Below are 19,474 nucleotides of genomic sequence, written 5' to 3'. Positions count from 1 at the left end.
CATTTCGTAAACATGTGGGGTTTAATGTGAATCGTAAACATGTGGGTTTAATGTGAATCGTAAATATGTAGGGTTTAATGTCAACCGCAAACATGTAGGGTTTAATGTGAATCGTAAACATGTGGGGTTTAATGTAAATCGTAAACATGTGGGATTTAATGTGAATCGTAAACTTGTGGGGTTTAATGTGAATCGTAAACATGTAGGGTTTAATGTTAATCGTAAACATGTAGGGTTTAATGTCAACCGCAAACATGTAGGGTTTAATGTGAATCCTAAACATGTGCCCGACTTCATTTTCCCGGATTGAGCAGAAAAGTAGAACGATAAACCCCATTTCTTTTCGTAAATGGCGAGGTTCTACATTGTCACTATCAGCAACCACACTATTGGAGAAATTCTTCGTTAGAAAATCGTGAATAGAGGGTGGGGTGGGAGGGTGGATTATGCGGCAATTGTTGCTCAGGACCTACACCTGGTATTTTCTCTGCGACCAGTGATCTATTGGTCGACCAGAACATCCCCGGAGGAAGAGAGGGTTAACTAGCTAAATGTACTGGACCTGTCATGGCTTTGCTACGTAAGGTCCATTTGACACAGATGTTACCAAGGCAAAAATTGAAATTTTATACTTTGTATGTTTAAGACGTACAGAGGGCGGAGTAGCTAAAATGCTGTGGTACCATGGCTTTGCTTAAAAAATAAAACCAAGTACGAACAATCCAAACCATAAGACAGAATTCGAAGTCCTAAAAAACGTTATAGGCAAAATAGTGTATTCAAGCAAAATAGTGTAATCAGCAAATGGACTGCTCCTCGTGTACAAATTACACGACAAACAGTGGTAACAGGTGTCCGGAAGAGTAAGCTTACCCTGCCTGGCGCCACACCCGCCATAGCTGCATCCAAACTATTAGGCGAAATGTCGGTAAAATAGCGTGATTGGCCAATGAACTATCGGTATGCAAAATGCACGCGATGAACTATTTACATATGATTCCAGATGTTACAATGCCAATATTTGAAATTTTATTAAACTAAGTGAGGTCTGGAGGTCTTTATTCGATCACAGCACTAGCCGGGAAAATTCATCCGGCTATGTCAGTGGTGCAGGACGGAGGGCCTGACAAGGACAGTTGTCTGTCGTTCGGGTGGGACGAAAACCCGTGCTCCGGTGTATACATTCAGATCACGTAAAAAAATCCCTTGGCAGTAACAATTTCCCTCGTAGAACACTGTATGGCGCATGCCCGTCTTTATTACCGCAGTCTGGGCAGAGCAGTGGGACGTGAAACCTCATTTCATTTCATTTCAAGACTTCTAAAGAGTCTAATCGGTGTGACGAAAAAGCCGAGGTCCCGTGAATGCGGTAGACGTATCTCATGGCTTCATTAACCCATTTGGTACAGAAAAACCCTATTTTATTTCATTTTTCGTGGGGTTGGATGGGCGAATGTTTAGCGCGTACGCGCTGTGTCATAAAGTTTGTCATTGAGTCAACTAGCGTGGTTTTTATTCCCCTGTTGTACGTGACAAGGAGTAATATCGTCTGTCCAACCTCATGCGTTATCTTTGGGTTCTCCGGTTTCCTAGGGCCGAATTGTTAGCACGTGCGCGTTGTATCATAATTATCGCGTTCGATAAGGCTACTTGCTCCGGACTTACTTGACCCCAGGATCCTCGAGTACACTTCGACATGTGCAGTGGGAACGGGTAATCGAACGGCGCGGCGCTTTCTTTAGGTATCAAAATGGAAGATAAACGCCGCCAAACAATTATGCTCAGATAAATAACGGCGATCAGACAATAATCTACCAAAAAACTTTAATTGATACAGAGTTTTTTTATTGGCATCTTATTGGGAAAATTAAATCAGGAGAATCGAAATAAAACCCCAAAGATATAATTTAAGGTTTGATAAATTTGTTAAGGCGCTCCATGGCTTACCGGAATTGCAGTTTATTAGGAGGGCAGGGTTATACCAGTTACAATTCCAAAACAAGCAGTGGTGTTTCTGTGGCATATCGCTACCCTAAAGCCATTTTGCTCACTATCCGATAAATTTGGAATATCTAAACCAACAACGCACTGTATACAGAGTTTCTAATGAAAACAACTATTCAATGGCTATTACCCTACAAAAGTTAAGAACTTTCTGACTGTTTTGCAGAATTTATTGTTAATTTCCCGCCCGGAACAATCGGAGCTATAGGTGGCCGTCAAATTCGAATTATGGCGCCCAAGATGAAGGACAATCGAATATCATACATCAATCGCAAACAGTTCACTGGGTCGTACTCCAGGCTGTATGTGATCATCGTCTAGTCTGGGTGAACACATGACGGTAAGGTTTTGAGGAATTCTTGTATTTTCCTCAAACCAGATTCCAAATTTCAGGTGGAAGAATTCTTACTTGGGGACCCAGTCTGCCCTTTTCAGTCATGGCTTATGACTTCACACAATGATTTGGAGAAATTGACCAGTAATCAAAAAAAAAATACAAAAAAATAAACAGCTCAGTTCTGCGATAGAAGGTGTCTTTGGGCAACTGGAAGGACGTTGAGTGTAATTTTCTAACTCCTGGAATCGTTGCACCCAGATGTAGAATAACTAAAATAAACACAACACTATGTTGAATGGAAATATGGTATTTTTAATCGGAGCAAAGTGTCAACAATAATTCTTCCGTCACATAAACTTAATCTGCAAATATAACTTCGATCAAAAAATTTATTTGCTGCCATATTGAATAATTGGATTATGGGATACTTCCCTTAGTAACCGGCTCCGTGGGGAAGGTTACTTCGGCCTGGCGCGAGTAAGCCGTTTAAATGACGTCATCGGTAACCCGAAGGCACTCGTGGAGGCTCGAGTAAGCGCGGCGCCAGTAATGGAATGCACCAAAAGTCTGTTACTGAGTCAACCGGCGTGGTTTCGATTCCGGGTTGTACGTGACAAGGAGTGGGGTCGCCTGTCCCACCTTGTGGGCTTCTTGCGTGTCCTCCGGTTTCTTCCCACAGCTAAACACCTCTAGGCGCAAGCGAATTATTGAAATAAAATTGAACCATATATTGCTCCCGAAATGACCTAACTTGTGTCGAGTGGACGTTAAACGCCATCTCCACCTCTCTCTCTCTCTCCCTCTCTCTCCAATTCATTCATTTTGATGAAAGGGAGATAACCCCAGTTAATCCAGGAATCCAACGAATTAAAATGATTATACAGAGTTTTGTAATATTCAGTGCCAAACGTTAAAGTGTCCATTAATGACGCTTAAAATACAGATGTGACGTCACCCTTTGATGTTGGCGTACCATTATTTCAAATAATCGTACGGGCAACTTGCCAATCGTACCTTGTCAAATATTAGACTCGAGTGACGTATTTCACTGTAAACGCATGTACTGGGTGTCTGTATTTTAAGATGTTTAATGGTCTCGAGCTGAGACATTGCGTAATATATTGTAAAAACACTCGGACCTGACGGTCCTCTTGTTGTTACAATATATTACTTAATGTCTCGCTCTCGACCATTAAACAATACTTAACTGTTGCACGTGTTTTGTTATATGACGTGAATCACAAACTATTCATGAGTATTGTACTTTTACATTACAAAAATATTCAGTGGGCTGGTTCCAAATTTTGACCACGTGGCATTACCTGGTACTGGAGCTTATCTTGGATTATCAAAGATTATAATCAGAGATAAGTGATTCTGAATAAAATTATCGTAGGCGAATTATGTTATCTCGATCTGCTCTTCTTTATATATATCAAGGACGCGTTTAAAACAAACAGGTGCCAGTTTGCCGAGACGCAGTAGACAGGTAGGTTCAGTACAAACGGCGTTTGATTAATTTCTCACTTGAATTATTCTACATTGGCAAGACTGAGTTCTATTTCTGACCAAATGTATGGTCGTTTTAACCAAAGTCATGTTTTTGCCGTTTTGATTCATGGCCGTTATGAGTTATGACCACATCCCTTCCATGTATCAGGTCAATAGGAATACATTATTAATTTTGCTTGTTAATGCATAATGTATTTTTATGACCCCCTCCCCCCGCCCCCAACAACCCCGTCCCCACCCTAAAATAAAACCAAAGTAAAATGTAGACTCATCTGCTCTTGAATAAAATACTTTTTCAAAACTAATACGATACTAAATATATACTAGTAGGTACACAGGCCAGTATTTATCAGATATAAAAATAAAGTCCGCTATTTGTTCCAGCGGGGATTTAACGACGGTGCTATCAAACGATTGTTGGGCAAATCTGTTCTCGAGAATTTTAAAATCCCCAAATCCCTTATTATGAACTAATTAATTAATATGGCAGGTTGTTGGAAATTAACGTGGTATATACATGTATGTTTATTTGGAAAATTCACCTCGTCACGTATAACCGCGGAATCAGACCTCTTTAGCGCTGGCAAAATCGGATATTCGTATTTTAATCAATATTTACCTTTGAATTATAGCCATGAAGCTACTGATTTTAGCCACTTTGGTCTGTATTGCTGCGGCCAACGTGGATGTTGAAATCAAAAGTCATTGGAATGGAGGATTTAATGGCAAGTTCTGTATAGACATCGCTAAAGAACTTCACACATGGAAAGCTCACGTGATATTTGATAAACCAGTTGAGAGCATAGAGGTAAGTGCTTCGTTCGTGTTTCAGATTGGTTGAGATTTTGTTTGTGGAAACAATCTGATGAAAACACAGATCCTATTTCACTTCGTTTTTTATAGTTCAAAATTTCGTTTTACTTGTCTTTACAACATTAGATTCTGGAAGAGTTGTTATATAACCTGCTTTCTGATTGATTCGAGGGATTATCTGTGGGTAAACCACTTGAAACGTCAATCTTGATTGATTAATCAATGTCTGACGTCATAGGGTCAAAACTCAGGCGTATGAACCCTGACGCAACCTTCCACTACAACCGGTCATATCTTCATGTAGTGTGGGCCATCGAAAGTATAAAAAAAATGAAACGAAATAGAGATCTGTAATTTAATCAGATTGTTGGTTGGAAACTGGTGTCAAATATCTCACATCCGTCTCACTTGATCCATAAGTCTTATGGTATAATGAATTGTTCCTCACCCATAGATACTACTTATTCTAAATGGCGGACTGTTTGCACTGTCACTGTTCAATAAGTTTATAAAATGGCGGATTTCTTGGATATGTTACGTTTTCCAAAATGAAGGATTTATGGCCCTTCAAGGTGGTTGATCTTCGTCATGGCAGATATCCACATGAATGTCAAAAACGACTTTTGCATAGTTGGCTTACCCTTAAATCTTTGCTCCCATCCACCAACGTCCTTTCCCATATGTGTCTGGCTGACAAGAAAGGGGTTTCCAGTCGCTTAAATCAGTTTAAATGCAATTAATGAAACATTTAAAATAAATTACCGTACGTTACAATGGCGGGTGTTCACGAGACGTTATATCCAAGTTGATCCCTTGACATATTAACATGTGCATTGTCCATGAGAGGGGGGGGGGTATTTTAAGTTGGTTCTTGTATTACTCATTCGTGAACATTTTGGTTATTGGTCAATAACATGTGAATTTGTTTTCATAAAACGGAATGCACACATCTTTCAAACGTTTTTTTTACATACAGGTATGGGTTGCAGAACTCTCTGAAACCCTCCAAGATGGTAAAGAATTTGTTTTCACCAATAAAGTTTGGAATGCAGACGAACACGTTGGAGATCAGTTGTGTATAGAATTTGTTGGTCATACAACCGGCGACATCAATCCCACAGGCTCAGCCTTTATAGAAGGGATGGATAGTCATGGTAACAAGGTTACAGGTGCTGCAACTCAAGGTGCCACCATGCCTCCAGATTATACCGGCACAAGTACGTCTTTTGTTTTTTTTTTAAATGTTAAAATTCCCACTACATGTATATTGTACTACTTCAACTGGGAATTTACTTGGTAAATAAACGCACACACAGCGCCATACCTGGTCAAATCGTCGGTCGCATTGTCTCATCGCTTCTCTTCCTTCTAACAGTTGATTTGTGACCGGAATCAGTAGATCTTGACGAAACCGGCTGGTGTTTTGTAGATGGAGTCGTAACCATAATAATATCTCTGTGACATTAACCCATTATTATTACAAATGTTAGTTTTGTTTAAAGATGTATTATGTAAGATTTAGATAGAGAGTTAGCCATTCTTACGATGATAGTTCGAAAATAGATAATGTAAAATGAATAATTTGAAAATCATTCAAATTACTCTATTGCGAGCGAAGGTTTGACTAGACGTGTGCAATAATTTCAACCACCGTACTGGTTGATCGAAGCTGTCTCGCTCCTCCATTTTTAGCTTAAATCAAAATATGGCTGAACTGTTCTAATCTATTTAATCACGGAGAAATCCAATGCAATGGAGAGTTGATTATGGCCTAGATAAGTTAATTAATGTCTAATTAAAAATTTTTAAAATATTTCAGGCCTAAAGAAAGACCTTCAATAGGCAAATTTAACTCTTGCATAATGTATGTTTAAGAATATGGTCAGATAAATAAATTAATAGATTTGGTAATTTTTTTTATAAACTATTCATATGCCTCATATTTCAGCCACTGCGCCGCCAACTGCTGCGCCAACTCATAAAGTCACGTATCCAGGTAGGACTATAACTAAAATAACATGATGGATTTACCTTTATCACAGTAACAACACCCACATGTCGACAGATTATTTTGTTTACTCAAAGACTAGTCATTTTAATGTAGATATTTATAAAATAATCCCCCAAAACCCGACACTTTCAAGCCTTTATACAAAGGTCTTATTCTTTAAGAGGCAATCCAAAATTTCACAAGACAACAGTGTTTTAGTCAGGATTTTTTTATGGGATTGCTCGTGAAGTTCTGTTGCATGCTACCCCTAGAAGATGTTGACATTTTGGCCCCATGTAGTGCAGTCCCAATTAATAGTGTGTATATGAGAGCTGTGGATACGGGAATACCCATGGCTTGTGGAATTCCTTTTTATGCAGTGATGATGGTATCTGAGGTGGTAGAATAGTCTGATAGATATATCTATAAGACAATTCTGTTATTCTAAATGATAGCATAGCATATTCCCATTTTAGCCAATCTAAATGGTAGCATACCTGGAACCCTAAAGATTTATAATGACTGGGGAAATAGATTTGAGGCCGAATTTTCTTTTCCACTTACTGAGAATGTTGAAGGTTGGATGGTTGCCATTACATTCGATTCACCCGTTGTGAAAATGGACGTAAGTAGAGTTAATAGCTCGCTTTATTTGTCTTATCCATTGATTAAACATACATTATTTTAGCTAATTAAACATACATTATGCAAGAGCTAAATCTGCCTATTGCAGGTCTTTCTTTAGGCCTGAAATGTTTTCTAAATTATTAATTAGACATTAATTAACTTATCCAGGCCATAATCAACTCTCGATGGCATCGGATTTCACCGATATTAAATAGATTAGAACAGTTCAGTCATATTTTGATTTAAGATAAAAATGGAGGAGCGAGACTTAGCTTCGACCAACCAGTACGGTGGTTGAAATTATTGCACACGTCTTGTCAAACATTCCAAGGCTTATATCTTCGCTCGCAATAGAGTAATATGAATGAAATTTTCAAATTATTCATTTTACATTATCTATATTCGAACTATTATAGCAAGAATGGCTAGCTCTTTATCTAAATCTTACATTATGTATCTTTAATCGTTAGCGATTTGGTAAGTCACAGCATCTAGTCTGTTGGAAGTCGAAAACGCCACTGCTCAGGAAAACTTTCGTTCAGTACATGGCATATGCTCGTCATTATTATCCCGGTTGGTGGGGGGGGGGGTGAATGGTTTGCGCGTGCGCGCTGTATCATAAGGTCTGTCATTGAGTCAACTGGCGTGGTTTCGATTCCCGGTTGTACGTGACAAGGAGTAGGGTCGCTTGTCCGACCTCGTGGGTTTTCTCCGGGTCCTCCGGTTTCCTCCCACTGCTAAAGAGCCGTACGTGCAAGGGAATTGTAGAAATAAAATTGAACCATATGTTAGTCCCGAAATGACCTAGTTTGTGTCCAGTGGACGTTAAACTCTCTCTCTCTCTCTCTCTCTCTCTCTCTCTCTCTCCCGGTTGGTGCAGAGTAAGAGGAGACAGCCATAAGTGGCTTGAAAACCATCACAAACAAATGGATCAATTCAGCAAATTCAGTAAAGTTATCCTTGCTCCGTAATCAGTTGGATAATGTCTAAGATTTCGGTTTTCAGATGTGGAATGCCGACAAATATTCAACATCTGACGGTGGAAGGAAATGGGTGATAGTCAGTAAACCCGATAGAGAATTCTTTAAAGCCGGGGATGCAGCTAAAGTTAGATTCTTCGCCAATTACGGTTCTGGAACTGGTGGCAAGGCTCCATCAGCTATCGGTTTATTCACTAATCTGGGTATTGATAAGCGCGCAGTGCCTTCTTTACCAAACCGTAAGTTTTGTCGAATTACTTGTTTTAAATAGATTAATAGATGAAATAATTTTAACTGAAGGAATTATTCAAGTGCCGAAAAAACACTTCTTCGGTCAAAAAATGGAACCACATTCGACGTGTTACCCAATGATAATCAGTACGTATATTCCATATAGTTGTGTCCTGTGTATTTTCAATTTCTAAATCCATTCAATAAGTTGTGGGCATGCACATTGATTTGGTGGAAGTTGAGTTTACAAAGATATAGCTTAGTTCTCTGTGTACTTCTGTTCATGTCAGTATAAGATGTATAAAGCCTCTGAAGACTGGTAACTTCTGCAGCTGTTGGTGACGATATAGGAGGGTGTGTAAAGTCCCTGGGCTCTGGTGTGCACTGTGGTTGGGGCGATATAAGATGGTGGGTAAAGCACCTGGCCTCTGCAATTTGGGACGATATAAGATGGTGAATAAGGCCCCGTGGCTCTGATGTCCTGCTCGTTATGTCCTCAAGTTGAGGTGACTTTAGATAGTGAGTTCTGCACCTACTAAATCTAGTTCCAATTCTATCTTTTAGATGATTGTACCAAATATAATTATGATGACGTACTGTATAAATCCATACTCTTCTACGAAACCCAGAGATCTGGTAAATTACCAGCTTCTAACCGCATCCCATGGAGAGGTGACTCTGGTTTAAAGGATGGCTCAGATGCTGGTATTGATCTTACTGGGGGCTGGTATGATGGTAGGTAATCGTGGACATATATATGTGTACTCTCGTAATTAATATAGTATATGGTACTTAGGGACGTAACTAGCTCTGAGCAACGAGGGGAGGGGGTGGGAAGTGTTCTTAGGGGCCGCTGTAAAATTGACGGACAACGTATATCTATTGTTTTTATGGTCGACAATTTTTTCACAGGGGAGGGGGGGGATTCACACCCCCACACCCCACCTCACCCCTAGTTACGGGCCTGGTGGTACTACAGTGTATATTATTATACAATTGACTGTTACTGTTACAGATTTGCTTTTAGCACCTCCAACCCTCTCCCCCCCCCCCTCCTCCTAAAGGTGCATGTATTGGACAACTTAGGAATCTTTCTCATTCATGAAACCGTATTTTGATAGGTCATTCGATAGTTTGTTATAGCATTTACAATATTTGGCCGATCTGCGTAAAACAGCACCACTGCGCCTGCGCACGCACACTTCAAAAGACCCACTCACGTTATACAACACCTCGCTCTGAATTAAGATGGCTGAGAGAGATATGGTTCAGAGAAAATCCATGAGGGGAATCACGTACAAGCGGGGAATCGAAGCCACGCCATTTGACTCCTGATCCAACGCGCACGCGTTAACCATTCGGCCACCCAACAGCCCAAGATGGCTGAGAAGGTGAGATTAAGTATTATATTTTCTTTATCTTTCAGCTGGAGACCATGTTAAATTTGGTTTCCCCATGGCTTACTCTACTGCCATTCTAGCCTGGAGTTTGCTGGAATTTAAAGATGCCTATCAGAAAAGTGGACAACTTGAACATATGTACGATTCTATCAAATGGCCCTTGGATTATTTCTTAAAAGCTCACACCGGTAAAACTGAACTTTACGTGCAGGTATGGATCCATGGTTCAAACTATGGCACAGCCAAATATCTACTCATGTAATGAGAAAAATTATGAAGTTCCCAGGCCCATTGTAGCAGTACAAGATCCGTTTGTTCGAAATATGAACTCTTCTAATGAGAAGTGGTTTTCCTACACAGTCAGCATATCTTGTCTCGTGCACAAAACTCGTTACTACTTATAGTAATATGGAGCGATTATTTGGTTCTGGATTCCAGAAATCGAAAGTAGTATGTTGCCATACGTCACCACCATTAGACATGGTTCTGGGCGGCCTAGAAAGCAAGCATACTTTGCCTCATTCACCACGTATAGCTCGGTGAGGTCATATACTCCACTGCTGATACATTAGTTAATTTGATTTATATTACAAAAGATCGCAAAATATGTTCTTGAGGCATTTATTATCAATCACAGCCATTATTTCTCCGTGCTTTACAATTATACCAAACTGATTAAAACACAGATCCTATTTCGTTTCGTTTTTTTTTTATAGTTTTACTTGTCTTTACTACACGGGAATCCGAAAGAGCTGTTATATAACCCGCGGTCTGATTGATTCGAGGGGATTAGCCAATGAAACGGTCTGTTACGGCGATTTTTTGGCATGAGGTGGTAATCTACTAGAACCGTCACCACTGATTGATTAGTCAGTGTTTGACGTCATAAGGTCAAAAGTCGCTCGTAAAACACCTGACGCGACCTTCCACTACAACTGGTCAGATCTTCATGTAGTGTAGGCCATCGGAAGTATAAAAAAAAACAAAACGAAATATAGATCTGTATTTTAATCAAATTGCAGTTATACCATCTTAACATAATGTAGTTTACTTCCGTCTATAGGTAGGTGATGCAAGCACTGATCACAGCTATTGGGGCCGCCCAGAAGATCTACCCATGGCAAGACCATCCTATAAGATAACAGCAAGTAATCCAGGAACAGATGTAGCTGGTGCCACAAGTGTTGCTTTTATTGCGGGTTACTACGCTTTTAAAGAAAAGGGTAAGAATCGGTCAGACATTTCACTCTTGAGAATATCAGGAAGGGTCTAATGCGGTGATCTTAATCGTTTGATGTTTGAAAAAGACAATTGCCAAAAACAATGAACCGGACACCATGTTATCATAATTCAAGCTACTTTCGGCTCAATTACAAAGGATTCGTGGTTATCTGTTACTTATGAGTTCAATCAAAAGTAGAACCATTGTGTGAATCGACCACTTGGCGAATTTTACTCCATTCAGTTCTCAATCCAGGTGCAGTATAATGGAGCCCTTGGTAGTTGGAATTCGATATAAGACTAATCCGTAGCGCCGTTGCCCGAGTTAAAAGGAATTCATAGCACACTGCATCGGGTATATCCGTCTTCATTAGTACTGATGGTACTGAAAATTAGGACTTTAAACCCCATTTCATTTACATATATTTTCAGATCCCGCCTATGCTGCTAAGCTGTTGACCCATGGTAAAGAACTCTATGATTTTGCGATGACTCACAAGGGTAGATACACAGATAGCGTCAGTGCTGCAGCAGGTTATTACAAGTAAGACATTTGGCATATTCTCAAAATTTGAAATCAAGTTTTAACTCTTTTGGATGGCTACGAGCTCAAGTGCAAGTCCAATTCTGATTTTTGAAGTTGAACCTATGTACAGATTATATCTTAGTTAGAGGTGTGTCGTATATTTTTTTTGTATCGCAGATGTTCATCTAAGCATTTTTCAGAAAACTTCAAATTGTTTATTTGTTAATAAATTTACGAGTTGAAAGCAATTTGATAAAAAGGCTAAAATGTTACTGTTTTCTCCAAACCATTCGGAATGGTTGAACGTGTGCGCTTTAGATCATAAGGTCTGTCATTCAGTCTGGGGGTGTGGTTTCGATTTCCCGCCTGACCAACCTCGTGGGTTTTTCTCCGGGTCCTCAAGTTTCCGCCCACCGCTATAAACCCCTACGCGCAATTGAATTATTGAAATCAAATTGAACCATATGTTAGTCCCGAAATGACGGAGTTTCGGTCGCGTGGACGTTAAACTCCATTTCTCTCTATCTTCGTAAAAGTTTTTACTAACTCTTATGTGTTTAAAACATATATCATTTAATTGATTGACTTCTTTCTGTGTCTCGGTGAACAACAACCTCGCCTTCTGATGAAATCATCAAAGCCTCTGTAGGCGGTAACGGCTGTGTTCGGCTTCATATATTAGTAGCTGATGACAGTAATATTATTTGAACTATTTTAAACCACTATGCTTTGCAGATCAACCAATATGACAGACGAAATGTGTTGGTCTTCGTTGTGGATGTACAAAGTAACAAACGAATCCAAATATTTAGCTGAAGCCGAAAAATGGTTCCAACCAGAACCTGCATGGGGAATGTCCTGGGATGATGTTCAAGCTGCTAACCAGGTATCAAATATTGATAGGATTTCAATTAAAATAACTGATATATTTTCTACAACTTAGGATGTGTCCAATGATCCAAGATTGAGATACCACCGATTGTATAATCTAATAAAGAATGATAGATAAACAAAACTTAAAACAAACAAAATATTAGTTCCCAGAATGGAAGTTAACGTACATTGTTCATAGAGCAGTAGAGCAATGTCCAGAGGCCATTATGTTCTGTATTATCTGACAGGCTTTTTGTCTTTCGTTTTAGGTTCTCCTGTACAAATTTACCAAGAAGGATATTTATAAGCAAGCCGTTGAAGGAACATTTAAATACTGGATGCCTGGAGGAACTATCAAATATACCCCTAAAGGACTAGCCTGGCGACTTCAGTGGGGATCACTCAGATATGCATGTAAGATTCCATTCTATTATCAACATACCAGATTGTAAAAGAAAGACTTTTGAGTGATTCGATAGGGTTGTTGCAAACAAATTCGTTAAAATCTAAATAGAACTTTTAGCTTTAGCCAAGGTTGCGTTTCAAGTTTTCGTCTGGAAATTATTATAAATTTGGATTCATGGACGGTTTCGTTGTGTCTAGTCTATCATGGTTATTTGTTTATAATTTCTGCCGTTTACTCAATCTGATTAAAACACAGATCCTATTTCGTTTCGTTTATTAAAGTTCAAAATTTCGTTTTAATTGTCTTTACTACACTAGGATCCGAAAGAGTTGTTATGGATGATGTCAGGGATTAGCCAATGAAACGATCTGTTACGGCGAGTCTTTGGCTTTAGTTGTGCGGAACTGTGGATAACCCACTAGAAACATCAACGCTGATTGGTTAATCAAATGTCTTACGTCAGTTCATATTACCTCTGACCCGACCTCCAACTACAACATGTCAGCTCTTCATGTAGTGTAGGCCATTGAAAGTATAAAAAAAAACGAAACGAAATATAGATCTGTATTTTAATCAGATTTCCGTTTAGTATTAAGGCGATCCTGTAGATGTGATTAATTGTTTGCTAGGTCATTCAAACTTTACGTTTATTAAATGTTTTCAGCTAACATGGCCCTGGTTGCACTGTTGGCTGCTGAAGAAGGACTTAACGCTGTTGAGTATAGAAAATGGGCCATGAGTCAGATCCATTATGCCCTAGGAGACACTGGATTCAGTTTTCTGATTGGTTATGGCAAAAATTTCCCACATTCTCCTCATCACAGAGCAGCGTAAGTTCAGAAGTTGTTATGTTATATTATTCGTGTGGCTCACAAACCAGAGTGTCCTTTGTTCCATTCAGGAATCTTCCTGGAGGTTGCCCACTCTGGTTTCCCCGTGTCATTTGTGCACAAGGATGGGTCTGACAAACCAATGCTTCTAATAGATCGGATGATATTCAAATCGAGATAAGGGTGGACCTGGCAAGATAAATTGTCTAATCCATCGGATGGTACGAAAACCGAGAGTGCGTTCATGTCATGGGCAATTCGTTAATTGTATGCCTTTGACAATATCCCCGTCTTCATTGCTGATGAGGGGGTTTGGATGGCCTAATGGTTAGCACGTGCGCGCTGTATCATAAGGCCTCTCATTGAGTCAACTGGCTGTCCAACCTCGTGGGTTTTCTCCGGTTCCTCCGGTTTTCACCCACTGCTAAAGACCCCTACCCGCAAACTAATTATTATTATTTTAGTCCCGAAATGACCTAGTTTGTGTCGAGTGGACGTTAAACCCGATTTCTCTCTCTCTCTCTCTCTCTCTCATTGGTGATGAAAAGTAACACGTTCCATTTCATGTGTGTTTATAAGAAATTCTAATCTAAAGTTTTATTGATGAAACAAGTTTCAACAGAACATTTGTATCCGATTACTAACGATTCGTACTAACAAACCGTCTTAATGAGCCCAGTCGGTGCAGAAAAGTAGGACACCAAACTCCATTTCATTTCATTGGCTACCATTTTCTTCCCTTTAAAATCAATTTTAAATTCTGTTCTAGGTCATGCCCCAATCCACCGGCACCTTGTGGGCCATTTATAATGTCTACTAAGGAGCCTAATGTCCATACGCTGTACGGAGCTTTAGTTGGAGGCCCAGATTCTGATGGCAGTTACCAAGATTCAAGACAGAACTACATTAACAATGAAGTAGCTACAGATTATAACGCTGGATTCCAAGCTGCAGTAGCAGGTAAAATGTTATGGTTTTGTCTTCAGAAAGGTATAGATTCTAAGGCATTTAAGGTGACCATCTTTTTGATGTCAACCATGACATGCATTGAAGTGCTTGAAACTGTTTTAATGTCTTCAGAAAGGTATAAATTCTAAAGCATGTAAGGTGAACATCTTTTTGATGTAAACCATGATATTCATCGAAGTGCTTAAAACTGTTTTAATGTCTTCAGAAAGGTAGATTCTAAATAATTTAAGGTGAACATATTTTTGATGTAAACCATGACATGCATCACAGTGCTGGAAACTGTTCTAATTGATAAAAGTATGCATACTGTAATACTATCAGTTTAAAAAGACGGACAGCCTTGTAAATATCAACATTATATACAACTAGAACAGAGGGTTAGACCCGGAGGTCCACTCCCCAAGCACCAAGCACCCGTCTCTCTGCTACATCTTTTCCATGAAGAGTCTTATAACCATACCGTATTTGTGCTACATGTACGTTTGTTACACACCAATAATCTAATGGTCTGTACGTACACAGCTACCCATTGAGATAAAGGAGTCTGGGTTACTATATTATCCTATAAGGTGCTATCACAAGTCTGGTATGACATATCATAATATGTGCCTATAGTGATCAAACAACATATCTCTAGTGTGCTATAGTCATCTTTCACACAGTAAATAATACAGCAGTGTAATATCTTAGAATATCTTTATTTGGTAATAATAATGATAAACGAAAAACATTTCAATAAATGTATTTAACATCTATTACTCTTGAACTTCACAGGTTTGAAGAGTCTGGTTATTCGAAAATTACATCCAGAACAGTCAGGCGGCACTACGTGTAGTAAATAGATGTTTAATCATCACCCTTGATCATTAAAATATATTGTCATATTTGTTTTAACGTCTTTTGGTTATTATTATTTTGTTTAAAGATACCTTATGGGAGATTTGATAAAGAGTTGGCAGTTCTCACCATAATAGTTAAAAACTAGATAATGTAAAGGCAATTTGCTGAAATTTCATTCAAATTGATCCTCTATGAACCAAGACTTAAGCGATTGAAATTTCCGCCTAGGCTCGATCATTATTACTAAAGTCGGTAGGACAAAAATCGTAGTCTCGATTATCCACTTAATCATTAAATGGTGAAGGAAAGTTATGCAGTAAATCGGGTCATAATCCACTACAGATTGTAGGCTAGCGATGCCATCGACAGTTGATTATGGTCTTGTTTTGTTAATAGACCTGCAATAGACAGATTTAGCTCTTGCATAATGTATGTTTAAATGGTACGAGGATCTTGGTTTCTAGATGTTGTTTAAAACACAGCGACAGCATGTCAAACTCTATTTACGAAACTAGTCATTTCAGGAGTAACATATTGTTCAATTTTATTTCAATAAGTCGCTTGGCCGTAGGGGTCTTTAGTAGTTGAGGGAAACCGAAGGGCGCTGAGAAACCCCACGGGGCTAGGAGGGCGAACCTGTTCCTTGTCAGACACAAGTGTCGGATCAACTCCGCGTACGAAAAATAGCACCCCGTTCACAATGTTGTAGACGTGTTTATCCAGACAAATGGTTATCGCTAGTCAAGACGTTTGTCTATACCTCCACCGGGATGTTCGTATTTCTATAAAAGTGGACCAATGAGCTTCAGGTAGTTGCTTAGGGCTAGACTAGAGAGTTGTAATAACCTGCCACACAGAATTAGCTAGTTATATGTCTGGCACAAAAACATGCAAAAAGGCCTAACTGCGACCAGAACTTTCAGTTGAGTAAATGAGGAGAGAGGGTGTCAACCGGGGTCCGATGCAGAGATAGAGAGAAATGGGGTTTAACGTCCACTCGACACAAACTAGGCCATTTCGGGACAAACATATGGTTTAATTTTCTTTCAATAATTCGCTTGCGCGTAGGGGTCTTTAGCAGTGGGAGGAAACCGGAGGACCCGGAGAAAACCCCCGAGGTTGGACAGGCGACCCTACTCCTTGTCACGTACAACCGGGGATTTGAAACCAGACCAGTCGACTCAATGACAGACTTTATGATACAGCGCGCGCACGCTAACCATTCAGCCATCCAACCCCCCTGGGTCCGATGCAAGGGCCCAAACAAAACTATGTATCTAATAAATAACTTGCTTCGTTGTCCTATGGTATTGTTGATTGTTGATGGTCTTTGTATTGTCCATGGGCGATTTCACCAAACAAAAGTCACATGCGAGTGTGGTGATGCTGTTTTATTCATATGGTGTCTTCATGTTTATTACCATGGACCTTATAATACATGTATTATAAGGTCCATGATATTACACAATGAATCTTCGATTAAGGTCTCAATTATTTATGGGATAATTGAAAACACAGTTGTAACCAATAATACGAATGAATCTGTTCAATCTAGGATTTTTCGATGTGGGTTCTCCATTGTCAGTGATGCAGGACGGAGGGCCTGGCAACAACAGCGTCCAGTCGGTCGTGTGGGCCGAAAAATCGAGGTCCTGTGTACACGTTGTCGTACACGTAAACGAACACCTGGAATTATGCCCGTAACTGGGAGGGGGGGGGGAACAAAGACCCCCTGCAAAAAGTTTCGCCCCCCCCCCCCCTGTGAAAAAATTGTCGACCATAAAAACAATATATATAAATTGTCCGTCAATTTTACAGCACCCCTGAGAACACTTCCCGCCCACCTCGTTCCTCTGAGTTAGTTACGGCATTGTGCGCACAATTTCCCCCATTTCATTTCTATCCAATTTTAAGATAATCGAAAATAAATTTGTTGCCATTGTTACTAAGTAATGGACGGTGGGTCTGTTTTTAAATCATTGTATTTAGTAATATATCCACTGGCCAGCAAATATTAAACATTTGTTTAGATTAATGGATAACCAACCCACACTATTGGAAAAATTACGACTTCATGACGAGGATGGACATAAAATAACCCGTCCGTTCAATTCTGTTTTTGGAGACACAAAGGAAAATTTTCTATGGTCGATAGTGATTATATTATGTATTTAAATCTACTATGTCTGGATTCTCACCAATCTATAAGAGTTAAGTGCCACATCATTTCAACACACTTGTTTTCATTAAGAGTCAAGCGACAATTCATCATATACACCAAAATATTGTATCACCGTTTGTGGTGTCTGTGTATTGTGTCACGTACGCAGGTTTGTCGTTAGCTGCAATTTGTAGCCGTGATAATTCTTATCTACGGCTGCAATTGATACACTATTCGAGGCTTTGAACAAGTAAAATTAGGTTCAATTGCAAAATGTTCAACACATATCATCACAGTTTGCATGGAAATAAGTAAATATGTTACAAATAGTGAAAGAGTGGAACATTGAAATCATAATCTTATCTTACCAAACAGTTTTTCTATATTGTCGAGTGATCATGACACCACGTGATTCTGGTTCGGTGGCCATTTTAAAATGAACAGAAATTTCGCATAGCAGTTGGGTTTAATCATATCATATAATTATACGGTAAGGTTTCACCTTTATGTCATTGGCAATTGGTTTATTATATGTTAAGCTGTGTACAGTACAGTTTGGGGTTAGTGTAATTGAATTTTAAGGGAGTTATAGCCCAGTAACTTTCTTGTAGTCAAATAACTACAAAACTTGCTCAGAGAAGGTCTTAGGACGGTCCACTATACTGTGGCTGGAGCAAGACGGAAGACATCAGTAGTGGAACCATTCATAGTTTTTCGTGTGTATCTGTTTATGTATGGTACGATCCCTCTGCACTTACTATTAGCAGCTTACCGATAATGGCCGATCAACTAGAAACTACAACTTTAGGGGAGCTTACTCCTCTACTATCTACCGAGGAATCCAGCGCCCCCTGTGTTCTTTGTCCGACAGGAAGCGAGACGTCGTTACTAGTCATCGTTATTCAAGGATTTGTAGGATTGCTGGTGATGATTGAAAATATAACGACGGGTATTGCACTTTTAAAAACCAATAATGTGAAGAGAGGGTTGAAGATGTCATTATTAAATTTATCGTTTACTGATGCTCTATTTGGGCTATTGTTTATATATCATACCGTCACAGTGAATTTGGTAATACGTGGTGCTTATTTGGAGTGTTATATCCGATACAGCGTCATAGCTGCTATCACGAACCTAACGTTACATACCATATGTACCATGACGCTAGAGAGAATCGTTGCACTGTATATACCACTTCGATATGGTGCCTTTGTAACCAACCGCAATCTTGGCATATATTTTGTACTATGTTGGACTTCCGGTATAATGGTATCATTTTTGGTTATGAATACATGTAATCGTCACCTAACTCGATGTTCTTGGCTACAATTAGCCACAGCAAAGACCAATGAAATAATAGGTATATATCACGTGATCATGATGTCTCTGACATGTCTGGGGAATTTAGTTGTTTTCTGCCTTGCAAGGAAACATATAAAGGCAATTTTACCGTCAGTGGTTGGGGAATCGAATATGGACGCTGGATGGAGAATGACCTTTAAAGCCACAGTTACAACTGCATCCGTTGTTATACCAACGATAGTTTGCTATTTACCATTTTCGTTGTTCTGTTTTTATTTAAGCTACCATCCTCTTGCTGTAACTAAGATGGCGACTGGTCATGCTTTAAATGGGACTTTCAGTTTAACTATAATCAATTCCATCATCAATCCATTAATTTATTCATGGCGGCTACCAGAACTAAGAGCAACATTTAAACGAATGTTCAGAAGAGGACAATAGATTAAAAAAAA

At 39.3% G+C, this 19,474-nt stretch overlaps 1 protein-coding gene across 1 annotated transcript; it reads left to right on the top strand.

Moving 5' to 3' along the window:
• Positions 1 to 3,786: 3,786 nt before the first annotated feature.
• On the top strand, positions 3,787 to 15,594 carry LOC130013604 (endoglucanase A-like). Its single transcript, XM_056102387.1, has 15 exons — positions 3,787 to 3,830; positions 4,486 to 4,661; positions 5,643 to 5,883; positions 6,615 to 6,662; positions 7,133 to 7,281; positions 8,289 to 8,502; positions 9,059 to 9,229; positions 9,921 to 10,105; positions 10,958 to 11,117; positions 11,548 to 11,659; positions 12,377 to 12,527; positions 12,784 to 12,928; positions 13,585 to 13,750; positions 14,520 to 14,710; positions 15,494 to 15,594. Exons 2-15 carry the CDS (start codon positions 4,488 to 4,490, stop codon positions 15,559 to 15,561), a joined length of 2,175 nt encoding a protein of 724 aa, XP_055958362.1. The 5' UTR covers positions 3,787 to 3,830; positions 4,486 to 4,487; the 3' UTR covers positions 15,562 to 15,594.
• The last annotated feature ends 3,880 nt before the right edge of the window (positions 15,595 to 19,474 follow it).

The sequence above is a fragment of the Patella vulgata genome, chromosome 7 (genome assembly GCF_932274485.2).
Source record: "Patella vulgata chromosome 7, xgPatVulg1.2, whole genome shotgun sequence".
NCBI lineage: Eukaryota > Metazoa > Mollusca > Gastropoda > Patellidae > Patella > Patella vulgata.
This window is presented reverse-complemented; position numbering and strand designations above follow the sequence as displayed.

Coding starts and splice junctions, on each gene's coding strand:
- LOC130013604 (XM_056102387.1), top strand. CDS start 4,488: ATGAAGCTACTGATTTTAGCCACTTTGGTCTGTATTGCTGCGGCCAAC. Junction 12,528..12,783: donor ATGTTCAAGCTGCTAACCAG/GTATCAAATATT, acceptor CTTTCGTTTTAG/GTTCTCCTGTACAAATTTAC. Junction 12,929..13,584: donor GGGATCACTCAGATATGCAT/GTAAGATTCCAT, acceptor AAATGTTTTCAG/CTAACATGGCCCTGGTTGCA.